The 22,226-nt window shown below is 30.0% G+C and overlaps 1 protein-coding gene across 1 annotated transcript; it reads left to right on the top strand.

The window, feature by feature from the left end:
* The first annotated feature begins 11,694 nt into the window (after nt 1-11,694).
* On the top strand, nt 11,695-13,249 carry LOC120075277 (umecyanin-like). The gene is made up of 2 exons (XM_039028498.1): nt 11,695-11,869; nt 12,945-13,249. The coding sequence occupies exons 1-2, from the start codon at nt 11,695-11,697 to the stop codon at nt 13,247-13,249; spliced, it is 480 nt and encodes a 159-aa protein (XP_038884426.1).
* The last annotated feature ends 8,977 nt before the right edge of the window (nt 13,250-22,226 follow it).

Raw genomic sequence — 22,226 nt, 5'->3', positions numbered from 1 at the left:
CTGGCGGGATGCATCCCTCATAATCTGCATCAGATTGTGGCTGAGCAATGTCACGACTCTCATTCCCTCTTGATTTTATTTTTACAAAAGGGGAAAAAAACTTACTTTAGTCCTTCAATTTTTATGTAATTGTCGAGTTGGTCCTTATATTTTGAAAACTATCTAATAGGTCGTCCTCTTAATTCTTGATTATGTCTTTAGTATGGCTCATGAAATTTTAATGACATCGATTTTGAACTTTCGATTTTACTGTCTTTTTAGGTTTATTTTCAAAAGTTAATGAATTAATACACCTAAGTTGAAAGTTCAAGGATTTTATTAGATACAAAAATAAAAATTTGGGTCACATTTGATTCGATAACCATTTGGTTTTGGATTTTCTAAAATTGTGTTGTTTTTCTCACAATGACGTCCTTGCATTGTTTCCATTTTTCCTAAATAAATATTTGAATTTTTAACTGAATTTTAGAAAAAAAATAAGTTTTAGAAAACTAAAGTCTTGCTCGATGATCATTGGGTTTTTTAAATTAAGCACTATATAACATTACTTCCACCTATTGATATCAATTGTTTTGTTATTTACATTTTAGAAGTATGTTTTACAATTAAACTATACCTAGTTTTGAAAAACAAAAAAAGTAATTTTCAAAAACTTATTATTATATGTTCGAAATTTGGCTAAGAATTCAAGTATTTAGTTAGGAAAGATGAAAACTATAGTAAAGAAGTTATAAGGAAACAATCATAATTTTCAAAAACCAAATAAACTTGACTTGGATTTTAATATCACATCTTTTGTTTCACATATATTGCCATGAGATTTCAAACAGACATTTAATATATATATTGTTTCCTAGGATTTCACTTTTTAAAACCCATGATATTATTATCCAACGAACTCTAAAATCATCACATGGAATTTTTAGTACCCTCCATATTTATAGGATTTTTTTTTAATGCCTGAGATGAATAAAGTCTGATTAATTAATAAATTAGTATTAATTAATTATTATTATCAATTTTAATTAACTAATTAATATAAATATATTATTTAAACTTAATAATTTTCAACTAATATATTTATCATTTATATTTTATATTATCTTAACTATTTAACATAAAATTTTATTATTAATTATTAATATTTTAATTAATCAATATTTATTTAATTATTTTTATTAGTTAAATAGAATAATTTAAATGATGTTTATTTAAAAAATTCAATTAATGATTTTTTAAGTGATTAAATAATTAATCAATATAACAATACATTAGATAATTAAATTTAATTATGACTACATTAGTTATTATCTTACATTTGATTAAATAATTATTTAGTTTTAGTTTCTTTATACAAAATTCGTAAATCAAATACATTCATTTAACTTTCAAACATTAATTATGTAAAAATAAAAAGAAAAGTAGAGATGAGAAGTCAATTAGTGAGTTTATCATTGGCGAAGAAAGTCCTATTACAAGCCCACTCGAAAAAACAGGTTAAGATTGGTGGTAGATTTCAACCGAAATCGCCTCCGACTTGGTGGTTGACAGCGACGACAACGAGAACATGTTGGAGAATCCCAAAGAAGAAGATGGAAGTTAATTTTACTCATTTTTTTAATGATTTGATTTTAGAATTGAGAAGATCAAAGGATAAAAGGTGGTGATTTTAGAGAGGAAATTAAGGGGAGAAATGGTAAAGGAGAAAGAGTTGCCAATTTTGAATAATGAATTGGGTTATTTTGAAACCATAAAACAAAGCAAAGAATAGATTCCACACTGCCAAGTTGTAAACAAAACATGTGGCTGCTTCTGAATGCATGTAAAGAAATGGAATTTAATATAGAGTGGTTATATATACATATATTTCTTTAGCCACCTTAGTTTAACCCATAGTCAATTGTTTAAGGAAAATTATTTTAAATGAGAAAACTATTGAAAATATTTTTAAATGTAGCAAAACATTATAGTCTATTAGTGATAAACATAGATAAACATTTATCAATATTTATCAGTGATAGATGATAGTAGTCTATCAGTGTCTATCATGATATACAGTAACATTTTGCTATATATATATAAATATTTTGGTTTAGTTTATATATTTGAAAATAACTCTTATTTCAATGCATTATTGGAAATAGCAATATATGAAGCTAGTTTTTTTTTTTTTTTTTTCCATTGACATCTTATGCACCCACTTATGAGGTTGACTATTTTATTGTTATTCTTTGTAATTTCTCCGAGATTTTATACGCTTCATTATTATCTATACTGGATAAAAGTAGAAATGGTAATCCATAATCACATAGAAAAATGGGAGAAAAAGTATGAAGAGATCTCTTCTCCTTGACTAAACGAAGACAGGGATGGAGATTATATTTCCGACCTTAGTCCTATCTTGATTCCCAACCTTAATCTCGCATCTTATTTCGATCTCCAATTCTTGTGAAATTCCTCCATTTTCTCTCCACCTGTGAATATCTCTCGACAAAAAATTTTGCATTTGAACAATATAGAGCAATATCCTTGTGTTTGGGCACTCTTGCAATAACTTATATTGAACCACTTTCCAATCTCGTAGAGATCCTTTCTCTACTTGTGAAATGATGTGATTTCACCTCGAACTTAGCAAAATCTTCATGGAAAAAATATTTTGTAAAAAATTTCTCCACCAACATTTTTTGAAAATTTCTTTAAGTACAACAAATCTAGAAGATTTAAGCTACAGAACTTGTAATCACTAACATATTTATTATGTCAGTTGAGTTACGCTTACTTTGGTATATCCTTTCAATGCATTCAACCATTCAAGTACTCAAATTCACAAAAACTTGTAAACCAATTTCTCTCCATCAATGGCGATAAAAACTTTGTGCAAAATTTCATTTCACAATCGTAGGTATTAATTGCCATGAAATTAGTTAATGCATAAAATTCGTTGAAATCGAGTCCAACAATAATTAATTTTAAGGCGATTTAATTTAATGGCCTAGATCTTAATAAATTAACGAAATCACACTAGACAATGAAAAGAAAATTGAAAAGAAAAAATGCTTAAAATATTTTTAATTATAGCACAATGTCACAGTGTATCAATGATAAATATTGGTAAATTACTATCATCAATCATTGGTTAACACTAATAGACTATCACTATCATCTATCACTATTAGATACTGATAGATGTTTATCAATGTCTACCACTGATGATGTTATTATATTTGTAAATATTTTAATTCATTTTTTTTATTTAAAAACCGCCCAAAATTAAATCTTAACCGTCTATAAATTAGGGACTAAAATTTGGCAACAATGAAGACAAGAAATAAATGGATTAATTGAAGTGTTGAAATACAAAAAATTTCACAACTAATTTAGGTCTTTAATTATAGCATTCTGCACAATAACTTATGTGATGTTGTAGCATTTCACAACAATATAATATCCGGCAGTACGGTAAGAAAAAACATCCAACAAAAATGTCCAACTACTCCTCCTAATTCTCGAATTTTAGTTCTTTAACTCAAGATTAAACTGTTTGGATTGATTTGAAAAAATATATATATATTTTTTTTTAAAAAAACTTTTTTTTATTTAAATATTTTTTATAAAAATTAATTAAAATACGCTTGAAAAACGATTATCAAAAATTCTAATTTTTTTTTTAAAATGACTTATTTTTTAAATTAAACATTTGAAAATGTATTTCAAATACATCCTAATTCACTCAACATTGATTTCATGCTTTAGTTGGAGGGTGTTCGGTCCATCTATCAAGTCAAGTAATTCACTATCGAAAATTTGTGTGTCCTCATGTCGTGCTTCTTCTTTTTCCAAATCGTTCCTAATGTTATTCAATCAAAATTTTATTGGATATTTATAATGAATATTGAAACATACGAATTGTATTTAATTATGTAGATTAAATTTATGGTTAGAAACTTTAAATTGGATTGAAACATCAAATTAGATGATTTTTCATGTACAAATTTAACATATATGAAAGTTAAGGCCCGTTTGGTAACCATTTCATTTTTTGTTTTTGGTTTTTGAAAATTATACCTATTTTCTTTCATTTTCTTACTATGATTTATATCAGTCTTAAGTTGAAGAGTTGCATTCTTAGCCAAATTTCAAAAATAAAAACATGTTTTTAAAAACTATTTTTTTAATTTTTAATTGGACTTATTTTTTAAAACATAGATAAAAAGTAGATATCAAAGCAAGAGAGTTAGTGGTAGACGAAGTATTTATAGGCTTAATTTTTAAAAACCAAAAACAAAAAAACGAAATGGTTACCAAACAAGGTCTAAATTTGTAGTTTCTTTTATTTGAATGACTTAGGTTAGATTTTGGTTAAGTAACAAATGAATTGAGTTAAATTTGACAAATATTTTGATTTTGTATTTATTTGTTTTTTTTTCCAACAAATATTTGGTATTTATTTGATTTTATTTTGTATTTTGGAGAGACACTAAGTTGCTAGTCTATAGATCACAACTTGTTTCTTCATTTGTAGTATCTCATTCCAAATTGAAGACCTCTCATGTCTTTTTTTATTTTGACCTTGAGTTGAGTTAAGATCAAGTATCCAAGAGTTCTGCAAAGTTCAAGTAATTCAAGGTTATAAATCTACCAAAATTAGTCATTGTATCATGCTAAGACGATCGATATAGTCTGCTTGCAATTTGTGCAAAGCAAATAGTTATCTTCAGAATAACACTTATCATCAGCGTGTCTCGACTACCTTTTGAATCTCCAAACGCTTTTGAGGTTTTTATAAGTTTTTGGTTATTTCAATCTCGAGGCCTTGTAATAATATTTGACTTATTTTTTGGTTTGAACATTATTATTATATACAGATGCAATTTCCCGCCCAATCATCATGCAAGTACACATCCAATTAGCACATAATGAACTGAAAAAAAAAAATATTTCTCACATAAAAAAAAAAAAAAAAAAAACATGCAACTAACTCAAGTTTCTCAAGTTTACAAGCAAAAAGCATATGTTTATACTTTGAATTTACCCCTCCTTGCCTTATGTTATTTCATCTAATTTTAACCTTTCCATAATTATAGAATAAGCTTGTATTGCTTATGTTATTGCCTACAAATTATTAGTTACTTCATAGCTTTGTAACTCCTTGAAGGAGATTTTAGTAAAAGCACTTGGACGTTTTCTTCCTAATCCATCATATTTTTTTTTTATAGTTTTTCACCGTTACAAACTATGATTTTTAAGACGTCTAGAGAAATAAATACTCTATGAAAACAACATAGGGGACGTTTGGGGTAAGCAATTGATTATTATAGTCCTAGATTATTATAGTTGGGTTATATAATAGTTTGTGTTTGACGTGTAGATTATTTTAGTTTGAGTTATAATAGTTTGTGTTTGAGTTGTAAACTATTTTAGTTTGAGAAGAAAATAGTAAACATAGTAGCAAAGAATAAAAAAAAAAATGATAAATGTAAAATAGTAAAAACTATAGTAAATAGTAAATACTGTAGCAAATGAAGTTTTTTAAATAGTGTTGACGGTAGTTAATTGGGGATTAGAAAATAGCTTTTACTATAGCCAGCGGTGATTATTATAGTCTTAGGATAGTCTTTAAATGAATTTTTATTTAAAGGTGTGTTTAGTTTAATTTTTCAAATGTTTAATTTTGAAAAAGAGACATTTTAGAGCAAATTGGAGTGTTCGGCAACTACTCAAAATAGTTTTTGTGAAAATGAGTAAATAGGTTGGTTTTAGAGGAACACTGGAAATCAACTTTTAGACAATGTTATTTGGCTGTTTAATGGTCAATCTCTCCCTAATTTGTATATACATCAAAATACTAAAATACTCTCACTACTCATCTACCTCACTTCTACCATGGTTGCCATCCGCTACCATCGTTCTCTATCGGCGACCACAACCACCAACTTCGATAACCACCTCTAATGACCAGCTGCGGCAACCACCACCACCAACTCTAGCAGCCAACTCCAACAACCATCTTTGGCGATAGCGACCACCTGTTGGAAATATCCTAAAACTCGCAGTTCGTAATCATGGAAACATATTCTATTTATTAATAAAAGTATTATTGAAGGATTTATTCAATAAAAGTGTTATTGAGTTTGAAATTGCATTATGGTATAAAATCCAATAAACGAATCTTTGGCTATAGTATGAATATTGTAACTTTATGTAGAGACATAAAAGAGGATCAAGTTATAGTATATAGCCAAAAAGGTTTTAGAAGTATATGGATGAGATTGGATACCTCGTCCTGGGGACACTATGAATGCGGCTTACTTTGCACATTGATACAAACGATGTGATCCCGAAATCGTTCATGTGGAGACATGCGAGTGGGGGAAACCTATGCAAAAGAGTTTTGTATAAGACCCAACCATGAAATAGTCATTTTTTCTTTATAACGATTGTTTACTATTAAAACTGACCATTTCAATTCGATGACCTAAGATAACTCGATCTTGATCCTGAGCTAACTATGAACTCCTGTTTATTCAGGATTATCCTTTGATATGCATAAGACTAGATAGATAGCTGGGAACATAGTCTTGCAAAATGGAATTCGCTCTACTCGTTTTAGAGTGAACAGATAGGTTGTTCCCTTAAGTACTAATTTTTGGTCTTGAATAAAGAGGCTCCCCCTCTCATGACCAAGAGGGACATGTTTTATTAGTTGGGCTATAAACCAATTGTTCAATAGAGAATCAATGGGAGCTTAAAGAGCACGATATATTTACAAGGGTAAAACGATAATTTTGACCTAGCTGTAAATACGAACGACTTGTGAAAAATTGTCTTATTGATCATGGTTAAATCAAGTGAACAGAAATATATCTACAATGAGGAAAGTGCAACTATCGAGCTATAATGGTGTGTCTTGGTGGTTAACGAATATTGATTAATTCGGTTTAAAGATTTTAGTCAATTAATCTCAAATCGTTGGAGCTCATGATCTGTAGGTTCATAAAGTCCCTCTACTAGCTCGTAAAACATTACACCTTGATATTAAATTAGGGGTTGAATTTGAAAGGTTCAAAATTCAATTTAGGTTTTGGATAATTATATTCGATACAATTAAACGTTTAAATTTATCAAAATTAAACGTAATTGGAGAGTTTAAAATATTTAAGTATTGATTTAAATATTGGCCACATGAATAGGATTCATGTTTAAATGAGATGTTTTATTAAATTAATATTTGATATTAAATTATTAATTAATTATTTAAATTAAATCAAAATTCAAATTTAGAAAATTCATTTTTTAGAAAAATAAATTTTAGTTTAATTTAATTAAGTTAAATTAAATTAAATTTGAAATGGTTGGTGGGAAAATCCAAGTTTTAAAATGGCTTAAGTGGATTGATCCAAGATGGTACACATATCCACTCAGTGTCAATCAGTTGAAGTAAGTTGTGCTTGCATGTATTTACATGATAAAAGATTAAATTTTAAGATATTGAACACGAAAATTCTAAAACTCCCTTAAACCCTCTTCTTCTCTATTTCAATTAAGCTCAATTTAGAGTTTCCGCTACTCAATCCAAGGTTGAGAATAGTAGAGAAGTTCCTCTTGTCAAAATTTGTTTGGAGTTCAACAAGGATCAAAGGGGAATCCACAAAGGTATACATTTTAGAAACCCTCTTTTGTGAAAATTTGTTTTTAGCATGCTTTGAACTCAAATTAAGTGTAATTAGAGTACTTAATGATTTTGTTAGCTTCCACATTTTGCTTCTTTACTCTATCACTATCAACTTCGGCTACCACCCCTGACTATAGTGACCACTATCGATGACCAACTTTGGTGGCCACCTTTGACGACCACCTCCAGCAATCACCCCATCAACTTTGGTGTCGACTGTTGGTTTTTTGGCCATTAACCTCAAATTAATTAATTTTGATTAATTAATTAATTAATATTTTGATAATAACAAACCAACTTTTATTTATTAAAAATTTGAGTGTTTTGAAGTATCTATTGTGTAGAGCTCGAAACAACGATTCCAGCGCAATTTGAATCGCTCAAATCGGAGTTCGAACGAAGAAGATACCACCGAAATAAGTCTAATGAAAAAATCTCGAGCTGATGACGTGGCAGAAGTTTTCTCATCAAAGTGGACCAATTGAAAGGTGCCACTTGGAGCAATGGAGAAGTGACACATAGTGGGCGGTTGATTTTTGGATTGATTTTAAAAAGAAGATGAATTTTAAAAAGAAAATGAATTTAAAAGGAAAATGAATTTAATATTATTTTATGTTTGTATCTAACGACCAGCTTTTGACATATGATATGTCTTTTATTTTTGGATTGATTTTAAAAAGAAAATGGATTTAAAAGGAAAATGAATTTAATATTATTTTATGTTTGTGTCTAACAACTAGTTTTTGATACATGGTATGTTTTTTATTTTTGATTGATTTTAAAAAGAAAAAGAATTTCAAAAGAAAAAGAATTTATATTATATTTTGTTTGTGTCTAACGGCTAGTTTCTCCACCATTGATTTTTTTCCCCAAAATCTAATGGTCCAAATTAAATGTGATTTCTAAAAATTTTTTCTCTCTACTTAACCACCTTCTTCTCCAAATTTCTACAACAACTTTTCACATTTTACAATCCTCAAAATTAGCAAAAAAAAAAAAAAAAAAAAAAAAAAGCCACAATCGTTACTCTCTGTTTGAGCTTTCAATTTCTTTTTTTTCATCTTATTCTTGAGAGAAATTGCTATTGTATTGTGAGGATCAAAGTATGTGGGCTCAATCTTGTATACCCACTATTTTTAGAGAGTTTCATTAGGTGATTTAAGGTTTCAAAACATTGTAACGATTGGATTCTAACCCGTGGAAATGATCGGGTTTGCTCTTAAACCCATAAAAGGAGCAAGGTGCAGTTCGACTCTCATCCGTGAAAAGAGTCAAAAGAAGATTTTTTTAATCAAAGTCCCAAGAGGCGCATAGGAAAGTGGATGTAGGTCGTATTTGATCGAACCACGGTGTCTTCTTCTCTATCTCTTTCCTAGTTATTCTTGCATTTAAGTTTAATTGCTTAATTTTTGTTGGTTGTGATTGATTGAGTATATTGTTACATAATTTTTATCAATCTTGTTATTTAGCATAAATTAGAGTTTTTATCAATTTAATTTTAAAATATCTAATTAGATCAAATTGAGCATACTTTAAGAAAAAAAATTAATTAAACTCTATTCACCCCTCTAAGGTTGTCATGCTGGTCCAACACCGACCACTGTTAATGACCACCACTAGCAGCCAACTCTAGTGAGCGACCACCTTTGGCAAACAACCTAGGCAACCAAGTCTAATGTCCCCTCCGATAACTAACTTCAACAATGACCATATCTAACGACTAGCTTCGGGACCAACTCCATCGACCAATTTCATCCATTATCTCCTACGACCAACTCTTAACGAATAAGTCTAATGACCAATTAGATTTATCATATGCTGGAAAACAAAATGAAAGAAAAATACTTGGGCATTGAAAGTGTTTATAAAATATTAGTTCATAGAGTTTAATAATCATCATTTATATATAATGATTTGACATTAATAAAAAATTATTTTTAGTATATAACAAACCAAACAAACTTGTATATAAAAATATATTGGGAGTGTAACTAAACACATGAGTGTTTTTATTTTACACATTTTTTTAAAATTAAAAGTGTTTAAATGAAACGACTTTTTGAAAAATTGTTTTTTTTTTTCTAGTCAATTCAAACAATCCCTAAATATTGGTTAAAAAATACTTTTGGTATGTACACTTTTATACTAGTAAATTTAATCCTTGAACTTTAGTTAGAAACAATTTAATCTAGATACTTTCAAATTTGTAACAATTTAGTCCATATATTTTCAAATTTGTAACAATTTGATCTATATATATACTTTTAAATTTGTAACAGTTTAGTCTCTATTATAAAAAAATTCCATCAAAATTAAGTTTCAAATTTTATCATGTAACAACTTAGTCTTAATAATTTATAGATAAATTTGATTTCTAATCAATTTATCGATCTACATGTATAAAAAATTTCATTAGATCTTAATAATATTTTCATAAGAAGAACTAAATTGTTACCGATTGTAAAGTACAAGAATTTATAAATTGTTGCTTATTAAAGTTAAGTAACTAAATTATTACAAATTTAAAAGTATATGGTCTAGCTAAATTGTTATCAACTAAAGTTCAGGAATTACATATAGCTACTTTCATGAAAATTGAGAGACGACTAGAAATGTTTATTAACTAACTAGTTTTTGTTATTTTAAGAATACTATAAATACCCTTTTTTCCTTATTCATATATATTTAGGTTTCGTTTGATAACCATTTAGGCCCTATTTAGTAACCATTTAGTTATTTGATTTTTTGCTTTTGTTTTTGAAAATTAAGCATGTTTCATCCACATTTTTTACGACAGTATGCATTTTTCTTAAGTACAATAGTTGAATTCTTAGTCAAATTCCAAAAACAAAAATAACTTTTTGCAAGCTAATTTTTTTAGTTCTCAATTTTGGCTTGATTTTTTAAACTATTGGTGAAAAATAGATAATAAAGGAAGAAATTTGGAGGTGAAAATAGTGTCCATATGATTAATTTAAAAAAAAAATAAAATGATTACCAAACAAAACTTTAGTTTTTGAAAACTAAGTTTACAAACACCAATTCTAATATTGGTTTATATGTTTTGTTGTTTATATTTTATAAGTGTTCTCAAAATCAAAGCCAAAATTTGAAAATTGACAAAAAAAAAAGTATATTTCAAAAAACTTATTTTTAATTTTTAAAAATTGGTCAAATATTCAAATATTTAATTAGGACACATGAAAACCAAGAATAAGAAAATCAAACACAATTTTCAAAACAATAAAAATAAAAATCTAAATAATTACGGAAGGATATATAATATTTCAAGATATGACAATTTTCACCCGCAACTTTAATATATGCATTTTTTGCTAAGCATGACGTTCACCAAGTCTTTAAAATTAGCTTTTCTATTTGTTGTTTTTTTTCTTTTTTTAAAGACTTTTGTATTATTTAATGCTGAAGTTTTCATTTTTTTTTAAAGAAAAATATTTGTAGATTAGAAAAAATATTACAATTATTTTAAATGGCAAAATTTTTTAAAATATTTTTACATATAATAAAATACCATCGTCTATCAATATCTGGACACTGTTTATCAATGTCACTGATAGACATCTATCAATATTTTAATACTATTTATCAGTAAAATATCGCATTTTTTTTAATATTTATTAATAAATTGGTTCTTTCCTATATTTGATTATATTTATAAATAAAGAAAAAACTATATGCATCTCTCCCTATTATTTTAATTAGACCTTATCTGCATCAGAAGTTCTTTTTCAGAAAATAGTTATTAAATTAATTAGTTGTTGGTCGAGGTTAAAAAAGGTTGGTGAATAATAATATATAAATGAATTAATTAATCACATGTTAAAAGTTGTACAACCCAATTTAATTGGCAATTTCAAATTGGAGTTTGCAGCTGTTGTTTTTGATGGCATTCTAAATAATTTATATTCAAATTTGTATGTCTATCCATTTTTCATCCAAATGAACTTCTTTAAAACCATTATTTTTATGTTCTTCTTATCTTATAATTCCAAAACACAAAAATGAGTAGAACAATGGCTTCCCTTACATGTCTCTTCCTTTTCGGAACTTTCTTCCACGTTGTTGTTGCTATCGACCACGAGGTTGGAGGTGATTTTGGTTGGAACTTACCTCCAACTCTTACCTTCTTCTCTAAATGGGCTCGTAATAACACTTTCTTCGTTGGTGATAGGCTAAGTAATCAAACTCTTAATACCTACTTTTATTTTGTAATAATAATTATTATTAACTATTTTTAAGGGTTTGTTTGGTAATGTTCCTTTCTCGTTTCTCGTGTGGCAATGCAATTAGTTTTTTTTTTTAATTAAAAAAAAAAAGACATATGGATTATCATTTCTTGTATCATGTTCATCTGAAATTTTAAATAAAAAATGTTATGAACCTATTTTAGAATGTAGTTTTTAGAATTATATATACAAATTTTTTATCATCTTTATTTGATCGAAATACTATTTTGGTTCTTACACTTGGGAGCTTTTCTAGTTTAGTCACCCTCAAATATCTAATTTTAGTTTATGTAATTTCAATAAATCTTAATTTTAGTCTATCAAAATTAATTTTGATCAAAGTTGGTTAAATAGTAATTTATAAATTTTATGCAATAAAATACAATATGTGATTATGTTTCTAAACTTATATTGAAAATGTAAATATATAATAAAAAAATTTTGAAAAAATTAACAATAAACAAACATTAGGGACTAAATTTAAGATTTATAGTAAATACATGGATTAAAATTGAACCATTCTTAAACTACAAGGGCCAAAATTTTATTCTAACCTATTTATTTTTTTTGTTATTCATTAGTGCATATTTTCTAAACATTATTAGAAACATTTCTTAAAACTTAGGTCTCATTTGGTAATCATTTGGGTTTTTATTTTTTTATTTTATTTTTAAATTAAGCCTATACACACTATTTCCGCTTCTAAAATTCTTCTTTTTACTAATGATTTAAAAAACAGGTCAAATTTTTAAAAACTAAAAAAGTAGTTTTTAAAAATCTGTTTTTGCTTTTAGAATTTGGTTAAGAATTCAATAATTGTACTTAATAAAGATGAAAATCAGGCTTAATTTTTTAAAAACAAAATAATTACTAAACGGGATCTTAATTTACTAGATATATCTGTATTTCAAAAGCTGAATCAAGAACACAATAACGAGAAACAAAAACGTTATGAAACAACCGATAAATGGTTCGATGGAACATAATTGTTGTTTATTGTTTTTTTTTTTCTTTTTTGAATGTAGGATTCACACCCAGAGCCAACGAGACTCACACTTATGCTGAAGCAAAATCCGAGAAGGAATTTGATGAATGTGTAGAACAGGGAATAGTTTTCGATCCTTCAATAATTTTAACCCTACAAAATAATCGTCTTGGCCGTCGTTATTTTATCTGCACCGATGGGAACCATTGCAACATGGGCATGAAATTTACCATTGATGTTTTACCTATATCAGTAACAACGCCAAATACCGCAGTCAAAATTGATGCCTTGCTGCCTATACTTCTCTTCATCATTTTTATGGCTAATCTCTTCTTCTTTGTTTGAGATAGAAAGCAACATTGTTCCACTTCAATTTATATTCCTATTTGTAATTAATAAGCTATATTATTCAATTGTTTCATTAAATTTTAAATTTAAACTATATAAAGTATGTTCGGATAGTTTACTATTATAATCCAACGCTTTGAAATATTTCATTTCTACCTTTGGATTCTGATTGTAGGGTATTTTATAATTCTTAAACGAGAGTACGTTGGGGTAATTTACAAATTACACTAACTAATTTCTAAACTAAATTACAAATGTCTAAGGCTATTTTGGAGGCCGTGATGAAATGAGTTTGGATTGTAGTACAATTCAAAATTCATGTTTGGATTGAACATTTTAGGCTCGATTTGTAATATTGAAGAAAATTGTGATATATAGCTGCATTTGAAGATTCATTTAGGATTTTGACAAAATCGATCGAGATTTTGAAATATAGCAAAGGGCCATTTTTTTCACATTTTCAAACTTTTTCAAAATCCTAAAATACCCTCAATTATGCTTACGATACAATCTAATTAGATTAGATTATTTAACTATAAAATCTGATTCTCCCCCAAAAAAATCGACTATTTAATTAGAATTTCAAATTTTGATGGGTAACTAAATTTGATTATCAATAAATCATATTAGATCCACCAAAATTAACCTTTTTTAAAAAAAAAAAAAATTAAATAGGGTCAAAACTAAAATTGCCTTTGAGAATATCTTCACTTACGGTATAATTAAATCTCCCCTTCCTATATTTCACTATATATCAATAAATCATATTAGATCCACCAAAAAAAATCACCCCTATTTTTTGAATTTTGAATTACGGTAAATTCTTTGATTACTTTACTTCATTTTTTAGTTTTTTTTTTCAAGCTAATAAATGTATAAAACCTCAATTCAAATGGGATACATATCAATCGACTATTGGTGTGCGAAGGTTCAATCATTTTTCTATTTTATTTGTTTTTTGATTTTTAATGTTTTCTTATTTTCAACTTTTTAGTTTGGTTTGTTTAATTAATGTTTTCTACATTAAAGATTTAGTCGGTTAAGCTAATTTAGAAACGAAAGAATCTTTACATTTCTAATGGAACCTATTTGGATTATAAAAAAAAATATTTAAAAATATTTACACTTATATTAAAAAGTTTCAAAAGTACATAACACCTCTGAAATTTTTTGCTATATAGTGTGAATATTTTTTTAGATTTTTCTACTTATAAGATTTTTCCTTTGCTATATTTCAAAATTTGATTTCAGTTTGTCATATTTATAAACGAGACCTTATAATTTGTCATTTATCTTGTTATCCCTAATATTAAACTCATTCCGATGTATTTGTATGAATTTGTTATTTTGGCTATATTTTAGGACTAGAAATAAATTATGATGTTTGCTTTAGGCTCAATTCAAGGTTCTTGTAGGCAAGGACTTAGCCATGAAGAATCTGTAGCATCTTCTTTAATGATTTGCTTGTTTGAATGTTTGATGATGAGATTGATTTTGAAGTCTTGGAAGGAGTTGAGTTGTTGCCCAATAGGTTTGAGACCGATCTTGGGAAGGTTTTAGTAAGTTTAGAGGTTAGTATTAATAGTTCTTTGTTACCCATTGAAGTATTGGTCTAATAATTTAGTTATTTTCAATTTTTTATGTTCAATACAAAGATTTCAAGGGATTGGAGCCACAGTCCAGCAAAGTTAATGATGTTTGGACATTTTGATAAGTATTAAGACCTTGAAACTCTTTTGGAATTGTTACATAGTTACTGGAATTTGGGTTTGTAACCATTATTATTGAACTTTTCGTAGGTTGGATTACTTAGTTGTAGTTTTGAAGTGGCATTCGAATCAAACTTTGGGTAATCTATTTGAAGTTAATTGGTTATTTTGGTGAATAAAATTTTGAAGAAATTTTTTTATTGCTTGTAGATAAGATTGGGCTTCCAATATTCTCTTCTACTCATTAATTCCTGTATTAGTTTTCTATAAAGATGCACTTTGATTGCTTTTATAGAGGGATTACAACTGTGTCAAGTCGTTTTCGCTTGAAAGTTGTGAAAGTTGAAGGAAAGCATTCTTCTATTTAAAATTTTAGCATATGCTTGATTTGTTGATAATCTTCTTTTTCTTTATTATATTTTCTCAAATCTCTCCCATCTTCCTTCTTTTTGCAGCGAAAGGTAATTGTTCATCCTGAGGCTAGATATGGTCAAAAGAGAATGAATGAAATCCTGGTAAGTCCCTAACTTTAAGTTGTAGATATTTTTTAAGTTTCGAGTATGATATTTTTCCATTACATAAAGTAAGCCAATCATGTACATTTTTCTTTGTGCGTGACTTTTTATCATTGTTATATCCTAACACTTATTTCTATATTTTGAAATTTGAGGTTATCCCCATTTATTCCATTTTGTAGGTTGACTTGCTTAAAACATGGCTTGCCTGACCCTTAGTTCTCGATCTTTAGACCTTTCAATATATAGATCAAATAATGTACTTTGTTGAAAGGTTACTTATTAAACAATTTGTCACTTTTGTGTTTGTTGAAATTTGAGTTTTGTATACAGAAGCAATAGTTGAGATTTTATTTTGTGCTTGTACATGTGAAAGAGAAATATTGTTGTAATTTGTGAGGAGTGTTCATATGCAAGGTCATAGTTTAATATATGGAATTTTTAGTGAATATATTGAGTTGATAGATCTTAAATGTATAATGTTTATTTAGTTGATGTAATTGTATTGTTGAAATACATGGCAAAAAATGAGAATAACAATTGGGGTATTTAATTTGGAAAAAAAAAACATATACTTGACAAATAAAAAATGTCAAGAGTTATCATATATGATACGTAATCAATGTTAGAATCAATAAACTTGACATACCACCAATGTCAAGTGTATTATCTTTTTTGACACGAAAATTGTATCAAGAAACATATGTCTTGATATTTTTTCGGAGTCAAGTTATCATTATACTTGACAGTCGAATACTCGATGCTTTTATGAGCGTCAGGTATACCCTTTACTTGACATTGGAAAAACGTCACGTAATCCAATTTCTGTATTAGTGGAGGGACTACATACTCGTGTATGGTTCTAAGGATCTGATTCTTATAGGATAATGGACTTTGATTTTCAGACTGATAAGGATTCTAGAAAATTTACATCAGGATCAGTGTTCACTCTTAATGGAGGGGAGGGGCAGTAGTCTGGAGGAGCACTAAACAGGGGTGTATTGTTGACTCTACTATGGAGATTGAGTATGTAGCAGCTTGTGAAGCTGCTAAGGAAGCTGTGTGGCCTAGGAAATTTCTGACTGATCTGGAAGTGGTTTCAAAATGTCTAAGTCCATCACCTTTTATTGTGATAATAGTAGTGTTGTGGCTAATTCTCGAGAGCCTAGGAATCACAAGTGCGGAAAGCATATAAAACGGAAGTATCATCTCATTCGAGAGATTATGCATTGAAAGAGACGTGATCGTCATGTAGATAGCTTCGGAACACAATGTTGCTGATCTATTTATAAAGGCCCTCACAGCTAAGGTGTTTGAGGGTCACCTACAGAGTATGAGTCTATGGGACAAGCCACATCTAGTTTAAGGCAAGTGGGAGATTTTGTACTGGGTGCATATTATGCCCTAGTTTATTATTTTCTGTGTATTTTTATATTAGTGTGACTTTTATATTGTACATCCCACTAGCTTTAGGACAAGTGGAGATTGTTGAGGTTAATGCCCTAAGTCTCGTGGGTCCTGTAGTTTGTAATTGTAATATACAAATATTTTATTTATTTAATAAAATATGAGATGTTTTATTCGACACTTAGTAGCATTAACCCACAAACCAATAAACTAAAATCCAAGGTTATCTTATGTAGCTTAAACATGTACGTAGAGACATACAGGTGGATCATGTTTAAGTGATAACCTAAATGGTCTATAGTAAATGGATAAGGCTGGGTACCTTATCCTGGTGACACTACGAATACGACCCGCTTTATAGATGTTACAATTGTTGTAAAGTGCTACAAATGATATGATCTTGATTATTCATGTAGAGACATGTGAGCGGGGGTATTCTATACAAAGGAATTTGTATAAGACTGGACCATGAAATGATTAGTCTCATTATATAACACCGTTAATAATAGAAACTTACATTTTATCAGGATGACCATAGGTGACATGACTTAAATCTTGAATGAGTTGTGAACTCCTGCCTATGAAGGTGGTCCTCTGATTTCTACGAGTGAGAGTGGCCAGATCGCCGACTCAATAAGCCTACTATTTTAGGGATTTGTCTGATTGGAGAGCTGAAAACACAGCTACACTAGACAGAACTCACTCATTCCTTAACGTTTGGATAAGTAGATAAAATGTTCTCTTAAGAATTGATTCCAAGGCATGAACAATGTGACGTTACACCCTCTCTTAGCTTGAGAGAGGTTTGGTCATAGTTGGACTATGACTTATTACTCATTAGAAGGATCAGTGGTACTTAAGAAGTTAGATGTAACTGAAGGAACTCTTAACAAAGAGACTCGTGAGCGGAAGCGAGATCGTTCTAAACCCCATTGTGACAGAACATACATATTTACAATCTAACAGTAATAGTTATGCAAAACTCTAAATTACAACATGCTTTCAAAAGGGAAATACTAAGGTTCAAGCGAACTTACCTTTGAAGAACTATTCTTCTCGTTCCCTCGAACTCACTGCACAATCGTTCACCAACACGAACGAATCTACACTCGAATAGTAATCTCCTCGAACAAGAACAAATCTCCACCCGTCCCTGGAACAGCAAGAAGACACCACTAGAAGGCTACCTCGGTATTCTTGGTGTGAGAATCCAGGAGTTGTGGGCTCTGTAGGATTTGGTAGAGGAAAGGAAGAATTTGGCAGATCGTATAAATGATCGAGTAAGTGAGAGATGGTTTTAGTTTATCGTATAGACAGTGTACTCGATGGTTTAGTAGATAAGTTACTATCATATAGAAAACTCTTACACGATCGTGTATGCTCTCAAACTATCGTATATTTTATGCTTTTGATCGTTCGATTCTCAAAATCTTAATATCGCATAGTGTAAAAATGAAAACGATTTTCATTTTAACCATCAGTTACCATAACTGATCACAACTTCCCACTAAGTTGGTTATGGGAGAAAAAAACCACCAATTATCCTATAATTGATTTATTATAAATATAATTAATATATTCATAACCAATAGTTTTAATATCACGTCTTGTGCAATATATAAACCATAGTTCTTTTTCACCTTTATAGCATTTAATAATAATTCCTCTAATTAATGTATCTAATACATTAAGTCAATTATATATCATATAGTTGATACAATTTAATTATATCATATATAATCAAATTTCCTCTCGTTAATTTGAACATTTCAAACTAACCCAAAAACTGATTCTCAACATGAATCCATTGAGCTACCAGGGGACCTTATGTGTTGGGATGATGTCCTAATTTTCTCAAAGTTTTGTAGTTTGTAAACTGTACACATTGTTATGAATAAATAAGAGTTATTTTATTTGGCATTTACTCAAATCCAATAAACAAAGCTCCATGGTTATTGTATGTAAACTTAAGCATGTCTATGAGATATATAAGTGGATCATGCCTTAAGTGATAACCTAAAAATTTCTGTAGTATAAGGATTAAGGAGGGATACTTGATCCTGGTGACTATGGATACGACCCGCTTTATAGAGGTTTGCAAGTGTTGTGAACTACTATAGATGGTAGATCTTGACCATTCATGTGGAGACATGTGAGCGGGAGTATCATATACAAAGAGTTTGTATAAGACCGGACCACGAGATGACTAGTCTTTTTATATAATGTCATTGATACTTAAGATTTACATCTCACCTAAACGACTGTAGGTGACATAACCTCAATTTTGAGTGTTTTGGGAACTTCTGCCTTTGAGGGCGGTCCTTTGATTAATATGGGTGAGAGTGGCCAGATTGCCAACTCAACATGCCTACCTTTTTGGGGATTTTTCTGGTTTGGGAGTTGGGAACTCAGTTACACGAGATGGAATTCACTCCTTCCTCGAAGCAGGGGTAAGTAGATAGGTTGCTCTCTTAAGGGCTGATTCTAGGTCTTGAACATAGTGACCACAATTTCTCTTTGGAAGAGATGACTCGGTCATAGTAGGACTATGACTTATGTTCATTAGAAGAATCAGTGGTACTTAAGAAGTTAGATGTAACTACAGGGGCATAATGGTTATTGAATCAGTTGTACTTAGAGTGGTCTGTGAAGGGTTATCGCACAGTTATTGGTTGATATGGACACATAATATATCTATAGTAAAGAGAGTGCAGTTATCGGTCTTTAGTGGAGTGTCTAGCAGTTAACGGATGGTGGATCCCGTGACTAAAGAGTTTAATCAGTTATTCACGTAATGTCAGAGCTTCAAGCTACAGGTCTATAAGGTCCCCTTGGTAGCTTAATGAATTCAAATTGAGAATTAGTACTTGGTGTTGATTTGAAATGTTCAAATTGACAAGAGGAAATTCGATTATATATGATATGATCGGTGTGATGTATGAGATACATCAAGTGAAGGATTGATGTAAATGAGATTTACATTAAGTACCATGAAATAAAAAAAAAAACTATGGTTTATATGTTTCATGAGATGAAATATTAAAACTATGAGTTATAAATATAATATAGTAAGTTGGTTATCATATATATTTATAATAATATTAATTATTGGATAATTATATCTTTTTCTCTAATAACCAATTGAGTAGGAGGTTATTGGTGGTTTCATGGTAACCGTGAGATAAAAGAAAAAATATTTTCCTAATTTTAGAAGATTAGAGATTTACAATAGTTGCTATTCACGGCAAGTACTCACGGAAAGACTATCAAGTGAATAGGATTCACTAAACAGTTGAAGAGAGACTAAACGATCGAGTGACACTACACGATAGTTCACTCAACTAGCCATTGGCGAAACGATAGTGGAGCATTTGCTATACGATCACGGAGCTTTTTCTAAACGATTAGGCATTGTTTATATGATAGACTTCTGTCATATCACACTTGTTCAATCGTTTACATGATTATCACTTAGTTTTTGCTAGACGATTGGGCATCAACCTATACGATAGGTTCTTCCATCTCCCACTTGTTCAATCGTTTACATGATTATTATTCCTCTAGTCTCTTCCTTTAACCAAGTCCACACAGAGCCCACACTTCTAGATTCTTACACCAAGAATACGAAGGTAGCCATTATGGTGGTGTCTTACTCAACTCGACCGAGTCGAGGTTTTAGAGGTTGTTCGTTGAGTTCGTGGTGTTCGTGTGGTGGTTGCTGATTGATCGTGTTGTGTTGCCGTCGTTGTGTTTGAACGTTCATGTGTTGCAATCTTGGAGATTGAACGAGCGTTCGTGGTCGAGGGAGTTTGAAGATGAGTCTTCAAAGGTATGATAATCTTTCCCTTGATCTTATTAAAAGTATGCTGTAATTTCGTATTGTGCATGACTGGTTAGTTTTCGTTTCTTGATTGTAATTGTGTATGTTCAAATATGAATGGAATTTGGAACGATCATTCCGCTACTCATGGAAATCCTCATGTATGATTTTCTTCATTATGGACCTGTAGCTTGAAGCTCCAATGGTACGTGAATAACTGACTAAACTATTTAATCACGATATCCACCATCCGTTAACTACCGGACATTCCACTAAAGACCGACAACTGCACTCTTCGCGCTATAGATATATTTTTGTGTCCATTGGATATAACCAATCAACAGTATGATGATCCTTTACAAATCGCTCGTAAGTACAGTCGGACCAATTTACCGTTTTACCCCTGTAATTACATCTAACTCCTTAAGTACCATTGATTCCTTTAATAAACAATACATCATAGTTCTACTATGAGTAAATCCTTCTTGGGCCAAGAGAAGGTGTGGTACCACATTGTTCAAGTCCCAGAATTAACCCTTAAGGGAGAAATTTATCTACTTACCCCTAAATCGGGGAAGGAGTGAATTCCGTCTGATGTAGCTGAGTTCCCAGCTCCCCAATCAGACGAACCCCCAAAGTGGTAGGTTTGAGTCGACGATTTGGCCATTCGCACCCATACAAATGAAATGACCACCCTCATAGGCAGGAGTTCCCAACTCACTAAGGATTAAGGTCATGTTACCTATGGTTATCCTAGTGAAAGGAAAGTCTCTGTCATGAACGACGTTATATAACCAGACTAAATATTTCGCGGTCCAGTGTTATACAAACACTTTTGTATAGAGCATCCCCGCTCGCATGTCTAATACATGAATGGTCAGGATCAGACCAATTGTAGTACTTTACAACACTTGTAACATCTACAAAGCGAGCCACACTCGTAGTGTCAACAGGATAAGGTTTCCCTCTTTTATCCATATACTACAGACCATTTAGGTTATCATTTAAAGCATGATCCAATTGCATGTCATTGCATACATGCTTAAGTTACAACGATAACCAAGGATCTTAGTTTATTGGTTTGTGGTTAATGCAACAAAATATCTCGACTGTAGTGAAGAAAAAGTCTCATATTATTACTGAAGGAACTCTTATAAAAAAGGACCTATGAGCGGAAGCAAGATCGTTCCAAATTCATTGTGACAGAAATATCGCATTCACAATCATACAACAAGTTATGCATCTATTAACAAATTACAACATGCTTTTAATCATAAATAACAAAGGAACGAGAGACATACCTCTTGAAGAACTCTTCTTCTCTTTATCTCTCGCTCTTGTCAATATCAACAACTATCGTTGTCGCTTTGCACGCCAAGCCAATCGTCCACCAAAACTCGTTGTCGCTCACCACCGAACGATCTTCTACACAAACACGCAGCAAGCAGGGCACCACCACTCGATAACCTCGGTATTCTCGGAATGAGAATCCAGGAGGTGTAGGCTTTGTTGGATTTGGTGGG

This window comes from Benincasa hispida, chromosome 4 (genome assembly GCF_009727055.1).
Source record: "Benincasa hispida cultivar B227 chromosome 4, ASM972705v1, whole genome shotgun sequence".
In the NCBI taxonomy this organism is placed as follows: domain Eukaryota; kingdom Viridiplantae; phylum Streptophyta; class Magnoliopsida; order Cucurbitales; family Cucurbitaceae; genus Benincasa; species Benincasa hispida.
Note: the sequence above shows the minus strand (reverse complement) of the source record. Positions and strands in the feature narration are given on the sequence as shown.